At 44.6% G+C, this 24,304-nt stretch overlaps 1 protein-coding gene across 9 annotated transcripts in view; it reads left to right on the forward strand.

Moving 5' to 3' along the window:
* ADARB1 (adenosine deaminase RNA specific B1) overlaps positions 1–24,304 on the forward strand; it is a 270,641-nt gene that overhangs the window by 199,339 nt on the left and 46,998 nt on the right. For all 9 annotated transcript variants that reach the window (XM_030580007.1, XM_030580000.1, XM_030580006.1 and 6 more), the window contains 4 exons: positions 2,703–2,817; positions 20,736–20,904; positions 21,493–21,641; positions 22,392–22,560. In XM_030580007.1, the coding sequence (XP_030435867.1) occupies positions 2,703–2,817; positions 20,736–20,904; positions 21,493–21,641; positions 22,392–22,560 (602 nt within the window). The remainder of the gene's footprint in view (positions 1–2,702; positions 2,818–20,735; positions 20,905–21,492; positions 21,642–22,391; positions 22,561–24,304) is intronic.

The raw sequence follows: 24,304 nt of genomic DNA on the forward strand, positions 1-24,304 counted from the left end.
TATTATGGTGTACAGGAAATAGATTTTGTTAGCCCAGTGGCATCTGTGTTTTGTCAGAGAAGATGATTTTGAACAGCGAACATCTGTTTAGTCAAAGACCGGGATCTTCAACAGAGCATTGGGTTCTGTGTGAAGTATCCTGTTCATCATGAAACTGTTCTGCTAGCACAAGAGCCTTCCCACCTGAGTTGGTTGAACTTTTTAAAGAGATCCTAGTCTTTGTGAAACTGTTCAGGAAGTTCAGTGGTGGAATTCCTGGGCTGGCTGAATGGTTTTACAAGTTACAAGATCTGCAACAAAACAGCTACACTGACCAAGACAAGTTTCTTTGTGCACGTACCCAGCTTTTTCAATAGCAAATCCTGTTCTTCATAAAAGAAGCCATAGTTGTAATTAGCTATCTTGTTTCAATCTATTGTCATTATTCTTCATAACTGAATCCTTATGTGCAATGTTTAGCCAGCAAAAAGCATGAAAAAGTGTAGTTTTCTAAAAGAACAAATAACAAGTAGGCCTTAAATTTGCTGGATATATCCCTTTCATCTGCTTTACATGTATGACTACTGATCATCAGACTTTATTGTCAATGTCTATAATGACAGAACCAGGACTGAAGCTAGCAACAAATGCAGTTTTTCTGAGTTTTAGCCAGCCCCACTCACTAAGATTTTGGAAAAGGTCAGAGCTTAGGGTATTACCTGCAAGCTCGACTCATGTCCTCCTTATCCAGTAAAGTCAGCCAGGAAGGAAACAGGCATTGAGAATTCTGTTAATTGTCACATTATTTCTCATCACTCAGTTTACAAGGAAGATTGTTGAGAAGATTGTGGTGAATCAACTCTGACAGTGTCTGGAGCCCTTGGGTTTCCTTGACCTATGAGAATCTGGTGTTAGGTCTGATTATGTTCTCATGTCCATGTTTTTTATTTTAGATCTGTCAGCAACTTTTGGTATTGTTGATGATACGGTATTCATGAATGCCTGTGATCCTGTCTAGGATAGAGAGAACAGCTCTTGGGTGGTTTTTCTCTTCCCTGATAGGACCCAGAGGGTAGTTGAGAACAAATGCAAATGCTTCTTAGCCCTAATAGCTCTCTCATGGATGGGACCTCAGAGTTCCATTACTTCAGCTCTCCCCTTGAGTGTTAAGTATATGTGATCATTATGTGAGATAGGGTGGAAGTAAAGCTGCATTGTCTTCAATATGCCCATAATAAACAACTCTGTTCTGTCACATCTTGATGGTATGGTCTATCTGCTTTCCCAGTGTCTAGCCAAGATGAAGCTTAGATGAGAGGTAGCTTGCCAAGGCCCAGTCTGTCTGTATAAGAAAAGATAATGATGGTAGTGAGCTGGAGAAGACTGTGAGAGAAATTATGGAGGTTATATCCATTGAGAGAGCATGCTCACCAATGCACAGTCAGATTCACAATTTGTGGGTCCTGTTACATCCTCCACTGCTTCTGGATGTCTAAGTGGTAGCTGTGGCCAAGAATGCCTTTTTGCCAACTGCATCTTGGCTAGAAGGTTTCAAGCATTTCCTTTGAACATGGAACTTCCATAATCATCCATGCCATTGTCATCTCCAAATTGGATCACTGCACTGTGTTCTGTGGAACTACTGTACATATGAAAACCATTCAGCTACTTCCAAATGCAATACTTTACATATTTAGCAATATTTTTAACAAATAGCATCATTGCTCCATAGTCAGCATTGGCTTCCAATTTGTTTCTAATTGAAATTCAAGATGTTGATTTTGATTACAAACCTCTAAATTCTGTGTTTTCTGACTGCCTTAAAAACAGCTTCTTTCCTCACATGATAGTATGTTGAGATCAGTTGTGGTGCTGAAATTAAAAATCTCACAATTTAAACAAGCTGGTAGTAGGTCATTTTCAAGGAGTTTTCCTTAAATCTGCAACTAGTCTTTACTCGCAGTCTGACAGACCATACGTTTATTGACGCTCAGGGAAAATTGCAAAGCCTTCTCTATTATTCCAGGCTTTCATTAAAGGGATACGACTTCTTTATTTTCGATGGCCATCATTGAATTTTATTTTGAAATTGTCCATTTTAAAATCTGAATGTTTTTTGTAATAAAACAAAATAAAATAATGTATATTCACCTAAAGCTGAGGGAAGAGCACATTTTTATAAATGTGAAAAATAAATAACTATTTCTGGTGTAATAAAGGTTTTTTATATGTTAATCAAGATGACTGATTTTTGTTGTATTTTGGTATTATTTTCAGGCCCAGTGATTAGGTCACTGAAATTAAGTATTTCTGAGATACAGGGATAAAAGCATTGACTCTTGTTTAGGACTTTAAAATGATATATGTTGAGATACAAGCATTGAATCTTTCTGCCATTCATTTGTTCACCCAGGCCCAATTTTTCAAAATTGTCACTAATTTTGGGTTCTTCAGTTTTTAGGTTTTCAATTTAAGGTCCAAGAAACAAAACTCCAGTTGAGGTCATTGGGAGGTGTTCTGCGCAGCATCCTGGAAAATCAGATGCTAGATATCTCAAGTAGGGCACCAAGAGTTAGTGGACACTGGGAAATCTTGACCCTAATGAGTGGAGGATAAAAAATTAACAGTGTGGATGTTTTTTTTAATCCATCATATTAAATGCCAGTATTTAATAGTTGTTTCTTGTTTGATTCTCTCTAACATGTATTTCTGTGATTCTGCAGGTTTTAGCTGATGCTGTTGCACGCTTGGTTGTGGATAAATTCAGTGATCTGACTGATAATTTCACATCTCCCCATGCACGTAGAAAAGTTCTTGCTGGAATTGTCATGACAACAGGTAAAAAAACTAATCAGTACTACTTTTAAGTGTTCAGATGCCACGGTAATGGACACAATATAAATACCTTGATAGTTAGAAAACATTTATCTTTACACTTAATTTATCTTTCCTCAAACTGCTCTGGGACATTTTAAATGCATAATCATAATGATGGAGTGAACAACAGAATAACTGAAGTCAAACCTTTGCAAGGTCTTTACTGTAGGCACTATAGCAAAGTTCTTCTGGTAGTATCCCTGTAAGAGCTCCACTTCGGTGTGCATGTGCCACCAGTCGCCTTCTATCAGAGATTTTCAGTAGCAGTGCCCCTTCTGCCCACACTCGCTCTATGCACATCTTCATGCTCTGTACTGAGAATATATAGAGCTGCACAGGCAAACTTCCCTGAGTTCCTTCTTGATCACCTTCAGCCTGAGATGGAACATCGAGCATGCTTGCTTCACTTACGTGTAGTTAGTTAAACATAGTTTTTTCTGTTTCTTAGTTTAGTTTATTTGTAGTATTTAATTCAGGGAGTCTGTTGTTGGTTTTTCCCGTTTGTTCTTGAGGGGTTATTCTGGAATATGAGGTATGCCAGGATACCCAGATTTTGAGCACTGTCTTTCCTTCTGGAAATCTATCCTAATCAGTGACAGACACTCTCGGCTCCTCCGTTGTTTGGGAGACATCCATAGACAAGCCAAATATAAGATCTGCTTCTCCTTCAAAAGCAGCTCTTGTAAAAATAGAGAAATAAAATTTAAATTGTTAATGATGGAGCAAGACTGGCCACTGACCTAGGCTCTGAGAATCCCCCTGTACACCAATCTCCAAGCACATTTAGTGTCCCTCTACCTCTGGATCCTGGTCACCAAGACCCTCGATGGATACAGCACCTGTTTCTGCATCTGTGGTATCAAGAGGTTTGTGCAGTAAGACTGTGTTTTCTGACAAGAGGAGCAGGAATGTTAGGTCTCCTACTAAGAAGTTTCATTCACCAATTGAAAAAACAGTTCTGGAGACCTCAGGTCCCAAAAGCTGTACTGTTGAGAATTTGAGTGGTTCCAGTACTGTGAAATCATCTAAGGCTTCCTGTAAAAGCCACTCTATCAATAAGCTGGATTTTGTACTGAAAACTTGTTCAGCATTGGATGGTCATGTTCATTCTAATTGACATTCAGCTTCAAAGAAGTCTGCACCATCAGACTCTACTGTATCTTTGGTATCCATACACTGTCCCTGACTGCTCTATTGGTACTGCCTGAGTCTGAACATACTCAGTGGAAGCATTTAGTGCCCACAGCACCGATGCATTCTAGATAAGTCCCTACTTTGGTACCGATGTCAGTCTCCACAGATCCTTCTCAACTCCATTCACATATCATCACTACTGCAGGAGTTAGATAGTTAAGAGATCTTTTTATGTTGGAGTCTCCATTACGCAGTGGTACCGAACATGTTACAGTTATCTGTACCATGATCTTCTGTGTTACAGACTTCACATTTTTCATCGAGACCTCCTGCTTCACCAGCATCAACCATCTAGAGTGAAAGTTATTACCTTCTCTGAAATATGTTGAGGATGATTCTTCTGACTCAAGTTTCAATTCAGGGATTTCCTCTTTACTCTAGAAGTCACTTCTCTGCTACTTAGAGACTGTTGGGGACAGGCAATCTTGACCCCAGTTTAGTTGGTGTGACCAGTGATGGGTACCTTCTCCTATGCTCTGGAGCCCTCCCAATGACCTTATTGGGATCCCTGGGCCCTATATCATCAACAATTCTTAAAGGTCCCAAGTCCCTCTCAGAGGGAGCACAGGTAGAGGCATTCTCCTACATCTTCGCTACCATTTCATCAACCTGAACCATCAGAGAACTTTGACGAGCAGGAGACAAGGGCTGACAAGGAAGTAACACTTCACACAAGTATTTCTTCATCATCGCCAGATGAGGCTGTAATGCCTCCACCATCTTCCATTGCAGATGAGTTTAGACAATTTCAGGAGCTGATGAAGGACATGGCTGCAGTTAACTATCCTCTATGGAAGTACAGAGTACTGTTGAGGACCTTCCTTTTGATGTGTCAAGCTATTCTCTGAGTCTGCTGATGAGTTTCACACTTTGAAAGGTTTGCTCAAAACTCTTAAATCACTTACTCTACTGGAGCCTACAGTCTCACCCTCCTTTCCCAGCCCCTTTGGATACCATGTTTCCTATTTCCAACCTATATGGGAGAGAATAATATCCAACAAATGGTTTTGGTCACAGTGCTTGATTATTCCATCCATTTCATCTCCATCCCTCCTTCCTTCCCCATCCCTTTTCAGGCATCGATCAATTGCTGAGACAGAAAGTTGCCTTTCTTCTATGCTTAGGGCCCACAGAACCAGCTCTAGTCCAGCACAGGAAAAAGGATTTCTATTACAAGTGCTTACTGGGTCCCAAAAAGAATGGAGGAAGGAGACCAATATTAGCTCAAACTGCATCTAAACAACTAAGTGAAACCACAAAAATTCAGGATGGTGACCCTTGCAGCTATAATTTGTTCTTTAGATTCCATTGATTGGTTTGTGACCCTTGACATGTATTTCATGTCACAAGAGGTTTCTTCATTTTACAATCAACCACGATCATTCCCATTACCATGTGCTTCCGTGGACACGTTCGCAACCCTAAAAAAATCTCATTTCAAAGGATCAGGTAGGTCCTTGAAGCTCGGCAAGAAATTGTCTCCAGCTATTAGAATATATGGCAGCTGCTACCTTCGTAACCCAACACACCTGGATACATCTTCAGTGCTTCCAGGGATGGCTCAGGGCAGTTTATATGCCAAGCAAGCAATCAAGACAAACAGATGTCTGTTCCCCATTGAGTTTTGGATTCAGTCAATTGGTGGTGGACCCCTTTAAAGTCTGTGCAAGAGTCCCTTTCATTCAACCTCCTACTACCATGATTGTAAGATTATATATGTCTCTTTTGGGATGGGGAGAATATCTAGGGTGTCATACCATTCAAGGCAAATGGTCTTCTCAAGAGCATCTTCTTCAAATCAACATTCTAGAATTGAGAACAGTCAGAAATGCTTGCACTCATTTCCTTCCACTGATGAGAGTCAAATTTATCAAGGTCATTACAGACAACATGCCCTGCATGTTGTACATCAATCAACAGGGCGAGGCATGCTCTCCCTTGCTTTGTGCCGAAGGAATAAAACTCTAGAATTTGTGCTTCTTACCTCCCAGGTATACAGAACACCATGGCCAACAATCTCAGCAGGCACTTCTCTTGGACTCACAAGTCCTCAACAGCATATTTCTAACCACAAGGGGCTTCCAGAAGTGGATCTCTTTTTTGCCGCCCTCAACACAAAGTGCAAAAAATTCTTCATGAAAGTGGAACGCAATTGAAGCATCACTAGAAACACTGAAGTTGTAACCAGGTGTGTTTGGTTGCAAAGATACAAGCTGCCACTAGGAGATGCCTTCCTTATTTCAAGGATGAAGGGCTGCCTTTATGCATACCCACCCACACCATTGCTTTTGAAAGTACTGAACAAGATCAAGAAGGACAAGGCTAATATAATTTTAATTGCACCAACTTGGCCAAGGTAAGTGTGATATCTTTACCTGATTTGACTTCTCATCCACTGCTGAGAACTCCAACCAGTTGATGCCTATTGTCTCAGGATGCTGGTCAGACACTTCACCCCAAACTGGAAGTTCTGTAGTTGCAGGCATGGCTCCTAGATGGTTCAACTTCCTGTTCAATAGAGGTACAACAAGTATTGTTAAATAATAGAAAAGCATCTGCGTGATATACTTATTGTCAGAAATGGAAGAGGTTTCCCCACTTTGTACCCATCAATGAGTTTCTCCTGTTCACTCTTGTCTTTCCACCATCATGGGCTATCTTTTGAAATTTAAAATCTAAGGTCTTACTATGATATCCATTAAGATTCTCTTGGTGGCTGAAACAACATGATACTTCTGTGAAAGGTTTTTCAATTTTTGCTCACCCCACAACATCAAGATTCCTCACAGCACTGATTAATCTTTTTCCATAGATTAAGGAACCTACCCTGATATGGGACTTGAACTTTCTCCTTAGTTCCCTTACGAAACACCCCTTTGAGCCATTAGTTACGTTTTTGCAGCTTCACCTATCCATGAAAAAAGCTTTCTTGGTGACCATTACTTCTGCCCAGGGGGTCAGAGAACTGGGGTCTTTAATGGCAGATCCCTCCATCACTTACAATATATTACAAGTAAGAAATTTCACTACAACCACATTCTAAGTTTCTATAGAAGCTGCCTTCTATACCTTGGATGTCAGAAGGGCATTAGTCTTCTATCTGAACAGAGCCAAACCATTCAGAAAGTCTCTCAGACTGTTTGTTTCAATTGTAGACAGATCCAAGGGATCCACAATCTCCACTCAAAGATTTGAGGTGGATCTCTTGGCGTATTATCTCACATTATGAGTCTGCCAACATTCAGCCTCCTGGGTTGTAAGCCCATTCTACAGGGTTGCAATCTACTTCTGTGGCATAACTGGAAGATGTTCTAGTTGTTAAATTTGCAGAACTGCAACGTATTGTCTCCACGCACTATGCTCTAGATCAGATGCTTCGATTGGCAATGCAGTTGTGTTCTCAGTATTAGACTCTGCCACAGTGCTCCCTCTTCCCTGTGGGGATAGTATTTGGGAGTCATCTGGACTGGAGCACCCACAGAGACGTTTCTCCAAAGGCAGAGAGGATACTTGCCTTGTGCAGTAGCTGGAGTTCTTTGAGATGTGTGTCCCTGTGGATGCAACACTGCTTCCCTTCTTCCCCTCTGATTCGGAGTTTCCTCTGTAGGACTTTTCAGTAGAAAAAGAACTGAGGTGGTTTGCCCATGCAGCTTTGTATATCCTCGGTGCAGGGCAAGAGGGTGTGTAGACCACAGGCACAGGCTTGAATTGGCACTGCTATCAAAAATCTCCAGTGGGAGGTGCATGCGCACCTGATGGGGAGCACCCAGAGGGACATACATCTTAAAGAACTCCAGTGTCTGCACAGGGTGAGTAACCTCTCCTTATTCCTGCAAACACCTCTCTTTTTCACTGAGCTGTTTCACCATCTCCAGATAAGTTAAGTGAATCTTCTAAGACAAACCACATTCTATAAAATACACAAACCTTTTAAAATGCACTTTGAAAATAATTGTCAGGATGGTAAATTCATATATATCATTATACTACAATACATTTCATACATAAACTAGGTCATATACTGTTTGCCTTTTAAATCTTCGCAGTTCTTCTTCGAGTGATTGCTCGTATCAATTCCAGTTAGGTGTGTGTGCATGCCGCATGCACAAAAGTCGGAAACTTTTTCCCTAGCAGCTACCCATCAGGCCAGCTGGGGAGCCCCCTGGAGTAGCACCGATATGGCGTTCTATATAAGACCCTGCTAGCCCAACCCCCCTTTAGTTCCTTCTTACCGCCCGTGACGGTTGTTGGAACAGTGGTCTCTTGGTTTCTTAAGTGCTCCACTAATCCCTAGCTTATCTTAATCGTTGTTAGTTAATTGTTAATGTTAGTGTAAGTGTTTTTTTCTCTGTAGTGTTAAGTGTAGCTTAGTAGCTTAGTAGTTGAGGGCAGTTTAGCACTCATCAACTGCCCTGCGGGGCCCTAGGGCATGCCATTCCAGGGCTTCAAGCCTTGCAAGTCTTACAACAAGCCCATGCCCACAGGCGATCCCCACGACTCCTTCTTTAGGTGTCTGTGGGAGGGCCATCAGGCTGACAAGTGTAAAATCTATAAGGCATTCCAGCCACAGACAAGAAAAGAGAGGGAAATTCAACTCAAGCAACTCCTCATGAAGTCTGCATTGAGGCCCTTTCAAGACGCAGGCCCAAGCACCTCAATGCGCAGTGCTCCCCCAGCGGTACTGATTACGGCACCACAGAAGATTCCACGCCCACCTTGGGACCGACAATCTCCCGGGCCCCAAAAACGCCCACCTCGGCACCTTTCCCATTTCCCGGTTGCTGGAAAGAAGCAAGCCTTGGGAGGACCCCTCATTAGAGTCGAAGCAGTTGTTCAGTCCCGACTGATCAACACACCAGCCCTGCACAGGGTACCATTCACGTGTAGGAGATTACATTGCCTTCCACTCCAGACACATTTGAGGCCACTAGAGGGCTCATCGAAAGGACACCCCCGGTACTCCCTGTCCCAGCATTGGCCCCAGCCCGAGTTCCAGTACCATCCAAGGGCAATCTAGCGATGTTCGGTGATGCCCCTAGACCAGCATCTCCATGCCACTCGGAGTGCCAGCATCATTCCAAGTCCTGGCACCACCCCAGGTACTGCTCCGACTCATGGCACCAGTTAGAGTCGCGGCGCTGTTCTCACAGCCCCAACCCTCGGAGCCATTCCTGCTCGAGGTCGCAGTTGACTGCTGGAACGTGGTCCCACTTGAGGTCCTGGTCTCGCTCGGCAACCTCATGGCACCGTTCGGACCGCTGCCACACGGAACACCGATTTCCAACTCAACTGTTGCCATGGCACCGGTCCGCGGCCAGCTACTGCCCCCCATCATGGCACCAGTCTCCTGAGCAGCACCACTCTCCGTCACGACACCAGTCTCCATCACAGCACCAGTCAACCAAGCAGCACCGGACACCCAAGCGGCATCACTCTCCATCGTCGCACTGCTCTCCAACACGGCACCGTTCGCCAACACAGCACCACTACACATCTCGGCACCGCTCTTCATCACGTCACCATTTTTCATCGCGGTACCACTCTCAATCATGATCGACCTCACTGTGCCGATCACCACATGACCCTCAGCTACAAAGGGGCTCGGTGCCGCCTTTACTCCCCTCACGCACCACCCCTCCTTGGCCGTTGTGGTCCCAATCCCCCTCAAGCAGGTCAGGGAAAGCTTCAGGGGCTTTGGACATTCCCCAGTCAGGCCCGGGAAGCCTCGGACAAGACCCCTCAGTGCCCAATTGGCAGCCTCAGTGGCAATTCTGGATCCCTGGGCATATCATCAGGCCCAAGGCAGCCTCTCGGGGGCCCAGCCATTGTCACGCGTGGACACCTGTCCTCCCAAGGTGACCCTCAGCTGCTCCCCTCCGGATCCAGACCAGCCCACGGAGTCAGCACCCATGATAGAGGCTGCCCTGGGGGCCCAAGAGAAGATACCTGGGGCTGACTAAAGGCTGTTTCCGCCTCAGCCCTCCCAGTCGATTCGTCTTCGTCCTCCCCTGATGAGGCCATGGCTGGCACGTCCATGTCTAGTTCACCTCCAATGGACTTTAGGATCCTCCAAGAACTGCTTCGGCACGTGGCCCTTAATATGAACCTCCAAGTTAAGGAGGTTGTGGAGGAGGAGAACCCCATGTTGGACATTTTGGGTCCTGAAGGACCTTCCGGGGTGGACCTCCCCATGAATAAGACTATCCAAAGTAATGCCAAGTCTCTCTGGCAAACTCCTGCCTCTATCCCTCCCACAGCCAAGGGGGTAGAAAGGAAATACTTTGTTCCCACCAGGGGCTGCGAGTATCTTTTCACTCACCCTGTCTCATGCTCACTTGTGGTGGATGCAGTAAATGCCAGAGAAAGACAGGGCCAGCAAGGGCCAGCGTCCAAATCAAAGGACGAGAAACGGCTGGTCATTTTTGGAAGAAAGGTTTATTCTATTGAGGGTCTCTCACTTAGGAACGCTAACCAGTTGGTGTTCCTCAGTAGATACAACTTTAACTCTTGGTCTTCGGTCCTAAAATTCCAAGATCTTCTCCCAGCGGAGGCTCATACGGAACTCGAGACCATTGCTGAGAAAGGTAAATTGGTGGCCCGGACCTCCCTCCAGGGTTCCCTCAATGCGGCGGATGCAGCTGCAGCTGCGTGCACTCTGGCTTCTGGCATTGCCATACGGCAGAATGCCTGGCTACAATCCTCAGGTCCCTCACCTGAGATTCAAAGCACTATCCAAGATCTCCCCTTTGATGGTCAAGGCCTGTTTGTGGAGCAAACCGATTCCCACTTGCATACCTTAAAGGACACGAGAAACACTATCAAATCCTTAGGTATGCATACCCCGGCTAACCAATGAAAGCTATTTAAACCCCAGACCACCCAGCAGTGCACCTTCCCACCTAGACTGAGGCAGGACTTTTCTTGTTGGAGAAACAGATACTCTCGATGTAGACCATCTCGCCGCCCCTCCCGCCCCCCTCCCCCGGACAGGGTCAAGGACAGTCTAAGCCTCCCCCAGACCCTCAGCGCTTGTTTTGAAGGTGCTCCTGAAGACAGACCTCACCCCAGACAGTTACCCATTTCTGAACCGTCTATCCTGTTTCTACCATGCCTGGCCCCATATTATCTTGGACTGTTGGATCCTCCGCACAGTGCACAAGGGATGTTCTATCCATTTTCATTCCATCCTGCCCTTCCACCCTCCTTCCCCGTCCCTCTTCAGGGACCCTTCTCACAAGCAACTCCTTGTCCAGGAGGTACAATCCCTCCTTACCGTAGGGACAGTGGAGGAAGTGCCCCAGGAAGTCAGGGGCAAGGGATTCTACTCCTGTTATTTCCTTGTCCCCAAGGCAAAGGGAGGCCTAAGGCCCATTCTGGACTTCAGGGAGCTCAACAAGCACATCATCAACCTGAAGTTCTGTATGGTCTCCTTAGCCACTATCATTCCCTTGCTGGATCCAGGAGATTGGTATGCCACCCTCGATATGAAAAATGCATACTCTCTCACATTTTGATTCTGTCTCACAGACGTTTCCTCCATTTCGTGGTGAGCAGGGTGCACTATCAGTTCACAGCCCTCCCATTCGGCTTGTGCACAGCCCCTCGTGTCTTTACCAAGTGCATGGCAGTTGTGGCAGCTTTCCTTTGCCGACACCATGTGTACGTCTTCCCATACCTCGACGACTGGCTCATACAGGGCCAGTCTTACCAACAAGTCCAGTCTCAAGTACAACTGGTCACGGACATGTTTAGTCGCTTGGACATCATGCTGAATGTCAGCAAGTCTGTCCTCTCCCCTACTCAAACAATAGAGTTCATCAGGGCAGTCCTGGACACAAACCAAATGAGGGCCTTCCTCCCGGAGGCCTGACGCCTGGCTATAGCAAGCATAATTACCAGCCTCTGCAAATTTCCCACTACCACAGCAAGGCAGTGTCTCAGGTTGCTGGGTCACATGGCATCTTATACCTACATGGTGCAACACACCAGGCTAAGACTCAGGCCTCTGCAGACATGGCTGGCGTCAGCTTATTGACCAGGACACGACAGCCTAGAAATGGTCCTCACGATCCCGAAGTGCACACTCAACTCTCTGCACTGGAGGCTGGATCCTCGGATGGTGGGTGCCAGGGTCCCATTCCATCCCCCTCAACCCACCTTAACTCTGGTTACAGACGCATATGCCCTGGGATGGGGAGTCCATTTTGTGAGCCTGAAGACACAGGACTTATGGTACGAAAGCGAGCTGTCATTGCACATCAATATCAGAATTGCTCAGGGCGATTCACCTTGCGTGCAAAGCCTTCCTTCCCCACTTGCAGGGCCACTGCGTAGCAGTCCTAATGAACAACACCACAGCCATGTTCTACCTGAACAAACAAGGTGGAGCCTGCTCATCGCCGCTCTGCCAAGAAGCCCTGCTTCTGTGGGACTTCTGCTTAGCCCACTCCATCACCCTTCAAGCCTCATACCTACCAGGTGTCCAGAACGTACTGGTGGACAGATTGAGCAGGCATTTTCTCATACACGAATGGTCGATACAGCTGGACATCATTCACTCTGTCTTCTGCATCTGGAGGTTTCCCCAAGTCGACTTGTTTGCTTCGCAGACCATCAGGAAATGCCCAACTTCCTCTTCCTTCTGGGATCACAGCCCAGGCTTGACAGTGAATGCCTTCCAAATCACATGGTCAGGCCAGTTGCTTTATGCCTTCCCATTGTTCCTGCTTGTCCACAAGGTGTTCCTCAAGGTCCGCCGGGACAAGGCGGATATCATACTGGTAGCTATGCCTGGCCACGCCAGTGTTGGTACCCGATCCTGCTGGACCTGTCAATTCAGGCTCCCCTACGTCTCCCTCTCAGCCCCGACCTCATCTCTCAGAACCACGGTCGCCTCCTGCACCTGGACCTTCGGTCACTCCACCTCACGGCCTGGAGGATCTGTGGCTGAACCAGGCTGAACACACCTGTTCAGACTCAGTAAGGTGGGTGCTCCTAGAAAGTCGCAAGCCGTCGGCTAGGCTTACCTACGAGGCTAAGTGGAATAGGTTTTCCTGCTGGTGCACTCAGCAGCAGGTGGCATCGCTCCAAGCTTCGATCCCATGCATCTTGGACTCTTGATGTTCTTAAAGGATCAGCACCTAGCCTTTGGATCTATTAAGGTTCACCTCTCAGCCATCTCTGTGTTTCACCCAGGCATGGCCGGGCTCTCAGTATTCGCACACCCGGTTGTGCAGCGTTTCCTCAAAAGTCTGGAGAAAGTCCATCCTCCAACGAAGCCACCCGTGCCTGCAGGGGACCTTAACTTGGTCCTCTCATGCCTTATAGGCCCTCCTTTCCAGCCGCTGGCCTCCTGCTCACTTCTTTATCTCTCCAGGAAGGTCACCTTCCTAGTGGCATCACTTCCGCACATCGGGTATCTGAACTACGGGCTCTCCCGTGTGTGCCGCCCTATACCCGCCCTGCACTGTTTTTCATAAAGATAAAGTTCAACTAAGAGCCCACCCGGCCTTTCTGCCGAAAGTGGTGTCCTGCTTCCATGGGAGCCAAGGTATCTTCCTGCCAATTTTCTATCCAGAACCGCATGCTGACCTTCGGGAACAGCGTCTCCATTCTCTGGATGTTAGAACGGTATTCGCCTTCTATATAGACCAGACAAAGCCCTTCCATAAAACAACCCAGTTATTTGTCACCATCGTGGAGCGGATAAAAGACACTCCCATTTCCTCTCAGCAAATATCTTTGTGGCTCACCGGGTGTATTTGTACTTGCTACAGCTTGGCAAACATCCCTCCGCCTGCTGTCACGGCTCATTCCACGAGAGCTCAGGCATTGTCAGCTGCCTTTCTGGCACACATTCCCCTCCAGGACATCTGCAGGGCTGCTACGTGGGCCTCGGTTCACCCCTTCACATCCCATTATGCCATTGTTCAGCATCCTTGGGATGATGCAGCCTTTGCAGAGCAATTCTTCAATCTGCGGTTCCTTGACTCTGACCCCACCTCCGAGGTAAGGTTTGGAAGTCACCTAACTGGAACTGATATGAGCAATCACTTGAAGAAGAAAAAAAGAATGGTTACTTACCTTTCTGTGACTGTTGTTCTTCGAAATGTGTTGCTCATATCTATTCCTTCCCCCTCCACCTTCCCCTCTGTCGGAGTAGCCGGCAAGAAGGAATTGAAGAGGGGTCGGGCCAGCAGGGTCTTATATAGAATGCCATATTGGTGCCACCGCAGCCGGCCCAACGGATAGCTGCTAGGGAAAAAGTTTCCGACTTCCGTGCACGCAGCGCACGGACACACCTAACTGGAATAGATATGAGCAACACATCTGGAAGAACAAGAACATTGCCAAGTATACAAAGTACCATAAGAGTCTGAACTTCTGTTTCCTGGTCATCTTATTAGTGAGTTTGAATGAGAGAAGTTTTGCTTTCCTGATCACTTTTGAAATTCATTTTATTGCCAGTTTTATGAATTATTAGTGAAGAGTCAAGCCTCATAAAGGAGAAAAACTAAAACTGAATGTTATAATGTACAAAATCCCATTTTGTCTAAGTATTACACAACAGGTAAAACAAAGAGTGCCTGCTGTGCACTGATTGATTTGAAGGCTTTTAGATGGTTGGCTTGGGCTACTTTTTGTTTCCTTTCCCACATACATTTTATTTTGGGCTGGTTTTAAATACAAAATCTAACTGGAGCAGAATTAACAGAATGTATGAACAATAGGGGAACCACTTGTCCTGAGTGTCAAAGGACATTCTGTAATGTGTCATAAAATCTGTCCAATAAGGGGTTTCTAAGAAGTATTTGGTAAGGTAGTAATTATGTTCCCAGGCAATAACCATGCAGAAGACCGTATATGTTTGTATCACAATATGGGGCCAGATTCTCTCCTCCATCAAGATATATAGTTGATGGAGGAAGATCAGCAAGGAGCTGGTTTATGGTTGCCTAATTCTCAAGCTGACCCAGCCCTAGCCTCATACAGAAACTAACTATGATTAAGGAACCATATACTTGTGAATTGCCAGAACTCCATCTCTCCCTCTCCCCGTCCTTGACATATACCCTACTCAGTGGTTCTCAAACTTCATTGCACCGTGACACTCTTCTGACAACAAAAATTATGACATGACTCCAGGATGGGGGTCAAAGCCCAAGCCCACGTCCCACCACCTCGGGCAGGAAGGCCAAAGCCCAAGCCCAAGGTCTTCAGCCCTGCGCAAGGGGCCTGTTACCTAAGCTCTGCTGCCTATGGTTGAAGCCCTCAGCCTTTAGCTCTGTCCCTGGGCCCCAGCAGGACTCAGGCAGCCCTGGTGACCCCATTAAAATGGGGTCATGACAAACTTTGGGGTCCCAACCCACAGTTTGAGAACCACTGCCCTACATGGAGGAGTGATGGAAACAGCTGGCATAGAAGTTGGCTCTGCTGACTCTATGTGACTTGAGAATTCCCCTCTTCTGGGAACATAGCGGGTGTCGTTTGCCAGATGTGGTCAGGTTCCGGTTCCTTTACAATAAGTCAAACATCACAAGGAACCACATCACAATGAAAATGTGGCCCATGATTTTTTACCTTAAGAAAAGGAGTTTAGTGTTTTGTCCTTTCTCAGTATTTTTCGTGCAGTTGTCCTTTATTTCATCCAAAACACAGACAGTCATCCTAAGAGACAGTACACAAGATATTTTGCTAAATTTGCATATTAAGTTGTGTGTGAAAAGTTATTATATCAGAAATCAAGTCTTTGGATGTGCTATACAGCTCTGCTTTGCTGTTCAAAATTATTAAATGTTCAAAAACCTAGTTTGCTAGTCGCAGTTTTAAAAATCTAATTATATCTTCCCTGTGGTCCTCATATTTTACTTCCCTGGCTACTTTCTAGTTTCTTTTAATGGGTCAGTGCCTTATATTAAGACTAATTATTAAACCAAACATGACCTTCTTAAATGCTCCCTGGGGAGGCATGGATCAGCACTCATATCGCCCTCCCTGTCAGTAGCCCATCCGGGCCAGGGAAGCTAATAATCCAACCAGTGAACCAAGTTTGGTGATGAATCCTGGTCATGTGCTTCCTGAGGCATGTTGTCATATGCCTAGAAGAAATGCTACCATCTACCGCCACGGGGCCACGCTCTACAAACTGGAACTTAGCTCTGTCCCAGAGGAAATCTCCCTTTTTTACTAAGAAATCACTCTAAATACCACAGAACATTACTTTCTAAAATAGGCTATAATCAGATTTTCTCCGTATGAATGACTTGATATTACACTGTATGAAATCCAGAGCCTTAAAGTACTGGTTACAGCCAAGCAGAGTATGTGTGAGTGCTGAGCCCGTGCCTTTCAAGCCTAATCTGCACAGTCATTCCACCCGTTCTGAGCCTTTACTTTACAGAGACTGGCAAACAGTTTGTCAGTTTTGAGCAAACACACATGTGGGGCTAGTATCAGACCAAATACATTCAATATTCCTTTGTGCCCTGATCCTGGAACAAGATTGGTCCAGATGAAGCCATGGACCTGCATGAAACTCCATTGAACTGGTGATCTATCAATAGTACAAAGGAAAACAACAAAGCACATAATAGTCTTGCTGACTTAAATGGAACTACTCACATGCTTAAAGTTGAGCACATGTTTGAATGGTTTGCTGGACTGGCATCTAAAATTGTTTACTTTAAATCACTTGGGCTAAGTATGTTATTCGAATTGTAACCTGAAACTAGGTAACACTCTTCTTTTTAAAGAAAACTTTTCCCTGCTCTGCCAGAAGATTCATGAAACTGGGCTGAGTTTTGGAATTTCAACCTAGATTCAATCCCTCATCTCACTTCCATCTCTCTTCTCCTATCAGGCCTTAGTTTGTCCCCTTACCTTAAAGAGCTTTCTGCAGCTGACCTGTTTTTTCCCCACCTGCACTTTCCAGGATCTTCAAGAGGCACCAAAAGATTATTCCCCAAGATCTACTGCCTCCTGAATTCTGGAAGGGTCTTCTGGAGTGACTGGAAGACTTCCCAAGACACCCCTATTCTCATTGTGTAGTAGCTGGGCAAAAATGTTCTCTGCTGCTTACATAGCTAACTGAACCTGGAGTTAGAGACAGTTGAAACTCCCCTGCTTGGTAGTTATTTCAGGACTCAACAGTAGGAGTTATTCCTGCCCTACTGATGAAAGATGAACTCCACAGGACACTTTAAGGATTAAAAAGTTGTAGGTAAGAGAGTAGCCATCAGGTAAAATGCTCCTGAAAATCACAGACCACAGAAAACATCATAGATAAGGGAGGATTCAGAACAAAGGGCTACCCATCCCGCTCTTGAAAAGAACTCTTAAATGGGTTGAGTTCCAGAGTTCACTTGGGACATAGATGAGGCTGTGGGAGAACTGCTAAGTTACAAGAAATTTGTCACACTGTCACGTCACATGATTTGGGGACAGGGCCCGCTCTAGCCATTTCGCAGCCTCAAGCATGGTGGCAAGCCACGGGGAGCGCTCTGCCGCTCGCCGGTCCTGCGGGTCCGGTGGACTTCCCACAGACGTGTCTGTGGAGGGTCCGCTGGTCCCGCGGCTCCGGTGAACCTCCCACAGGCATGCCTGCGGATGCTCCACCAGAGCTGCAAGACCAGCGGACCCTCCACAGACACGCCTGCGGGAGGTCCACCGGAGCCGTCTGCTGCCCTCCCAGCAACCGGCAGAGTGCCCTCCATGGCATGCCGCCCCAAGCACGCGCTTGGCGCGCTGGGGCCTGGAGCCGGCCCTGTTTGGGGAGGGGAAGTTTCAACTTCAAAATGCTATACAGAACAACAAATCTTTCAGTACAGCATAAAAGACGTTACTTCCTAGAGCTTGTCTCATATATCTTCTCTGTCCAGGTGGTTTAATAGAGTGCCATGAGAAAGGATCCTTTATAGATCAGCTTTCCTTCTTGTTGGTCTGTAATTGCAGAGTTAATATTTCAAAAAAACAAATAGGATAAAGACTTATTTTACCTGTTTTGGTTTTGTATTTGTAATTTTAAAAAAAAGTGGGAGGTAAGTAATCTAAACCAGAAGAGCACTCTTTTACAAATTCCTGTAAAACAGGATGAGCACGCCATCACCTAGTCCAGGAATTTCCAGTATCCGTAGCTGTGGAATTGGAGTCTCAAGAGATTAAGGCTTAAAAAATATATTCACGATAATCAGTCAAACACAATACAGAACATACAGTGCTTGGTTTGCCTGGGTTCTCTTCTTATAATTGCACAGCAAACACCCAGCAACTTCTATATTAGCTAAAAAACAAAAAGCGGTAGTAAAAATATATAAACAAATGCAAAAACAATGGCATCAAGGATATAAATTTTGGACTTGGACATATATTGTCTGTTATTAAACAATCTTAACAAAAATAATTTGATTAGGCTAATTAGTATTACAAAAGATTATTCCAATGCTTATTCTGAAGAAATTATCTTTATTAGGAATTAATTTGTAGGGTAATTCCTGTGCAAATTCTAACATTCCAGCTTTAACAGCATTATACATCTACAATGTCTGTCTCAGAATCAACAAGAAAATATGCTTTATCTCTTGCAACGTGTGCTGTGCATAGCCAATAGGAGTCTGCCCTATGTGATTTTACTTCAGGATACAAAGCCTGTATGGTAGAGCATAGAATCGTTCTGTGTTCCTCATGACGGCAGCAAAATACTAAAATATTTGCAGACAAATCAACACAAATAGCGTGCTGCTCAAAAACTCTGAACTGCTGAGCTGCAGCAGTAGCTGGGGACAGATCCTGGAACCTTCCTGAGTTAAATGGGATTAAGTGTGTGAATAAGGACACCTTACAGCGTCAAGGTTTCAGGATCAAATCTTTGGCTCCTGCTGGTAGGTTTCTGCATACTCCCAAGAAGAGAATAAGGGAAGGAGAGAACCTAGGCAGAACGAGAGGGAGATGGACTCATTTTGTGCTAGTGCAGAGAAGCTGAGAGATGATGTCACTGATAAAACTGAGTGTGATTTCAGGCATCTAATCTAAAACGTATGTCTGAAATTATTTGTAAAATACACAGTAATAACTATCATAATGAATAACCCCTTTTCTCCAACTGTTCCTGCACCCCCTTCTCTCCTAACCCCTGCACTCCCATCCTGTGCCCCTTCTCCCCCAAACCGTTCTGCACCCCTTCTCCCTTAACCCCTCCTGCACCCCCTTCTCTCCTAATCCCTGCATTCCCCTCCTGTGCCCCTTCTCCCCCAAACTCATCTGCACCCCTTCTCCCTTAACCCCTCCTGCACCCCCTTCTCTCCTAACCCCTGCACTCCCCTCCTGTGCCCCTTCTCCCCCAAACTCATCTGCACCCCTTCTCCCTTAACCCCTCCTGCACCCCCTTCTCTCCTAACCCCTGCGCTCCCTTCCTGTGTCCCTTCTTCCCCAAACCCTTCTGCACCCTTTCTCCCTTAACCCCTCCTGCACCCCCTTCTCTCCTAACCCCTGCACTCCCCTCCTGTGCCCCTTCTCCCCCAAACTCATCTGCACCCCTTCTCCCTTAACCCCTCCTGCACCCTCTTCTTTCCTAACCCCTACACTCCCCTCCTGTGTCCCTTCTCCCCCAAGCCCTTCTGCACCCCTTCTCCCTTAACCCCTCCTGCACCCCCTTCTCTCCTATCCCCTGCACTCCCCTCCTGTGCCCCTTCTCCCCCAAACCGTTCTGCACCCCTTCTCCCTTAACCCCTCCTGCACCCCCTTCTCTCCTAACCCCTGCACTCCCCTCCTGTGCCCCTTCTCCCCCAAACCATTCTGCACCCCTTCTCCCTTAACCCCTCCTGCACCCCCTTCTCTCTTAACCCCTGCACTCCCCTCCTGTGCCCCTTCTCCCCTAGTCCCCTGCATTCCCTCCAAAGCTAGGTGCTCCTTGTGTCCAGATCACTTCTGCCACATGGGCGGCAAAAGGGAGGGCAGGAGAGCAGCTCCTGATGCTACACAGCCCAGGTGGAGAAAGTGACCTGGACGCACAGAGAGCCTGGTATTGTTGTTCATTCCCCCCCACCCCCAGTCCAGAAGAACATTTGGGGGGGGGGCAGCGACACCAGGAGCTCCAAGTGTCACCACTCACCCCCCTGAAAACATGCCTCCATGGGGAGGAAGCAGGAAGAAATCTGGGCATGCTCCCCCAACACATGCATTGCCTCTGTGAGTTTGGGAGGGGGGCAGTGCCCCCTGAAACTCCACCCATGCGCAGCTCTCCTTGCTGTCACTCACTGCTCCAGGTGCTGCCCTTCCCACCAGCAGCACATGCCTCTGCACTGCGCACGGCACCCCCTGACCACCGCACCTGGGCGGTCACACGCTTCTAAGGCCAGCCCTGCTGTCCTTTACCACCTTAGTCGAAACCATGAAGCAATGTAAGGGCACATGCATGGACCCACGGACATTACTACTTTGAAAAGCTTTGGCTCTGGGCATATGGTGCATGCACCTTACCCTCAGTGGAATACAGATAGGGACCACACATCTCGAAGAACCTCCAGTTCAAGGTAAGTAACCTCCGCTTTCAGATTGAAGCTTTTTTTATAAAGAAAATGTTTGAAGAAAAATACTTTATTTTTTGGAATTCAAACACGTTCTTTTAAGAAAGGCAGTTATTAAATTTGTGCGCAGTTAATTACATTTTCTTTCTGAAATTTGTTTCCCAGGTACAGATGTGAAGGATGCCCAGGTTATAAGTGTTTCCACAGGGACAAAATGCATAAATGGAGAATACATGAGTGACCGTGGTCTTGCATTAAACGATTGCCATGCAGAAATTATATCTCGCAGGTGCCTGCTTAAATTTCTTTACACACAACTTGAGCTGTTTGTAAGGTAAGCTTAAGGAGGCTGAGATTGTGCTATGAACATCATGTGTCTATCTGATGATTACTTGAATCATAACACAAAGCTAAGGAGTCCCATTGAAAAAAAATCATAAAAAATAGCTGAAGCTACTGAAATTTTAAATTGAAAACTCTGGTCCCTGTCATAAAGTGTGAGTTTAACAAACAAATACTCATTTAATGAGGAATATCTATAACTATATTGAACTCTTATATTTTTATTATGGTTCAGAAATAGTGAGTTATGAGTTAATCATGTAGTTCTTTAAAGTGTAAACACATTTTAGTTATTGAACTGTTCTTTGAATTAGTGGAAATAAAATTAAAATGCCATCAAATGGACTAGCAAATGTGTAGTTTTGTTTCATTGACTAATGATGCTTTATAAGTTCACTGGGCAATGTCAGATACTCTTTATTTCTTGTTTCTAACTTCTTGTCTTTCTGTGTGGTTTGTAATAACTCTTAGGTACCACATTTGATGCCTTATTTTAATCATTTTAATGTATAGTAAGTTAGACTGGGCTTAATCTCCTGCATTTGTTTCTCTTCAGTTCTCTTCTTTGTTTATATTCCAGTAATAAAGAAGATCAACAAAAATCCATCTTTATCAAGTCTGAACGAGGCGGATTTAAACTGAAAGAAAATGTGCAATTTCATCTCTATATCAGCACCTCTCCATGTGGAGATGCTAGGATTTTCTCACCACATGAAGCAGCACAAGAGGGTATGATTCTAGCTATAAAGGAATTGCTTAGAGTTTAATTGATTACAGACAAATGGCAACATTAGAAGTAAGCAGTCATTTTAATTCTGGTCTTTTGTATATGGATCTTTTTTTATTATTATTTTTTTCGAAGAAAGATCTCTTCTTGGAAATCTGGACCATTTACTTTAAACTAAATGTAAACAGACAAACTGGTCATTTAGGCTAGAGCCAGGAAGATCCTGGATTCTGTTAAGGATAAGCAAATAACTCATAGTGTGTCTTTATGGAACTCATTGGACTTCCTCATTATTGCTGCCTTTTAATAATATTTGTTGCTCTTCTCTGAATTTCCTGATTTGTTAATGAGACAAAGTCAATGAGGTAATATCTTTTATTGGACCAACATCTATCAGTGAGAGAATTGGTCCAATAATAGATCCACCTTGTCTTTCTAATATCCTGGGACCAACATAGCTAAACTACACTGATTTGTTAATTTCATTCTAGCACTGAAATGCCCAGAACTGAACTATAGAACGAAATACCATATCTGAGATGTTCTTTCCTGAAAAGCTTGGTTTAATAGCAAATGTATTTTGGAGAATATTGTATACAAGAAAGATATTTGATGCTGTAGCTAAATTTAAATGAGTAATTGAAATTGGTTCCAAACTTTGTGACCTTTTCCAAGATGGTTACCAGCATAAAAATACATTGCCTTCTGTACAGTTGTTTCTCAATTGACTTAAAACAATTTTTGTTACTTAGATCAGGGAGACAGACATCCAAACCGTAAAGCAAGGGGACAGCTACGGACAAAAATAGAATCTGGAGAAGGGACAATTCCAGTCCGATCTACTACTACCATCCAGACGTGGGATGGAGTGTTACAGGGAGAGAGACTGCTTACTATGTCTTGCAGTGACAAGATAGCTAGGTAAGATATTAAGTGTTTGGCTTCTCTTCCCTACTATTCTGGTTTTATTCCAAAAATGGGACCCTGGTTACAGCTTGCATCCTAAAACATAGGTCGCTGGAGGGATCTGAACATCTGGATGGATGGAAATTCGACATTGTTTTCAGATGTCATGTTGACAGTGTCTTGTCTGAATCACTCATTAGTTGACCCAGGAGGTGACTGTAGAGGCTGTAGATCAAGCTTGTCTAGCCCCCCAGCATGAGATTAGATGCTCTGATTCTGCCCCCATTGAAGTCAGTGACAACATTCCCATTGGCTTCAGTGGTGAGGCTCAGGCCCAAGAAGAACAGAAATCATTTATTCCATCCAAAGCTTATCCCACAAGCATATTTTCTCTCTTCAAGGTGGTAGAGTGCCATATACTCTAATTTACCTAATTTGCTACTTTGTTATATCTACCTCATTTTGTATTGTTAATATCTTGATGATGATGATGATGATGATTAAAACATGCAGTTTCATCAGACATAATATGGTATTGACAAAATATAAAATTCAGTAGTATGTTGTGTAAGTCATACTTGTATACAACTTTTATCAAAATATAGACTATTCCAATGTGTTGTAGATATATCTATATACTGCATATGTAAGTGTAAATGTACACTATCATTTTAAATGGCAAAACATCGTTAGTTAAGAACCTATTACTTGGTTGATACAGGTAAAAGTGACCTTTTTGAAAAAAATTGAATGACTGGAAAACCTTTCAATAAAACTAGTGTTTTCATTTGTGAAAATGTGACACTGATCTTTTTTTTTTTTGTTTAGTTATTGTGCTCTTTCGTTAGTTAAAGATTTTGGTAAAATTTAACCAGACAAGCTCAACCAATCCATGCTCTCAAAATTAAACAGCTGTATCCTCTGAAAAGTGTAGCAACCTCAGGGAAATTTCAGGAAAATGCAAGCTGGCTTTCAAATCAGCGCTACATTTTCACAGTACCCCATAGGGTCCCACAAATCACATAGAAGAAATGGCAGCCTTTCTTAGTCGAGGATATTGTTCATGTCCTTTTATTTTTTTTAATAAAAAGTAGTTTATGCATTTTATCAAACCAGGATTAAATGATTAAAATATAGTTAAATACATTTGTAAAAGACAAAGTGAATTGAACCTATTCACTGTGCTGTGTAAGCGCTATATGAGAATTAAAACCACAGAGAGAGGTCTACTTGCGTGATTCTCCATTCTCCTTGTGGGAGAACCGTCAGGGTTCCTATAGCGCGTGAGAAAAGTATGATTTTATATGTTAAATTTCTATGAATAAGTCCGGGCCTGAAATTGATTCCATAAGAATGACATGTACATTCCTTATTTATTCTTTATAATGACTGGCCAAGCAGATTTCCTAGCTTACAATTCAAGGTGGCATACCTAACCGCCAACTCCATAAACTCCATCTGAGGCATGAAAACTGTGTTTGTATTCATCACCAGTTAAAAACCAAAACAGATTACTCAGCCAGAATTCATTTGACTATTTTGTTGATTCTGGGTGACGCAGAACAGAACCCAGGTCACTCTCTCATAGCTAGTTGTAATTCAGGGGGGTAACCAGAGTAAAAATTTGAGTGTGTCACTAAAGAAAGCACATGCAACCCTGTGACACATAGAGGAGATGCTGTATGAGGAGTAAGGAGGCCCAGTGTTTACATTTATAGTCATGTTCTGCCAATTTCACTTTAATGGGTTCATTACTATG

The sequence above is a fragment of the Gopherus evgoodei genome, chromosome 11 (assembly GCF_007399415.2).
Source record: "Gopherus evgoodei ecotype Sinaloan lineage chromosome 11, rGopEvg1_v1.p, whole genome shotgun sequence".
Taxonomy (NCBI): Eukaryota; Metazoa; Chordata; order Testudines; family Testudinidae; genus Gopherus; species Gopherus evgoodei.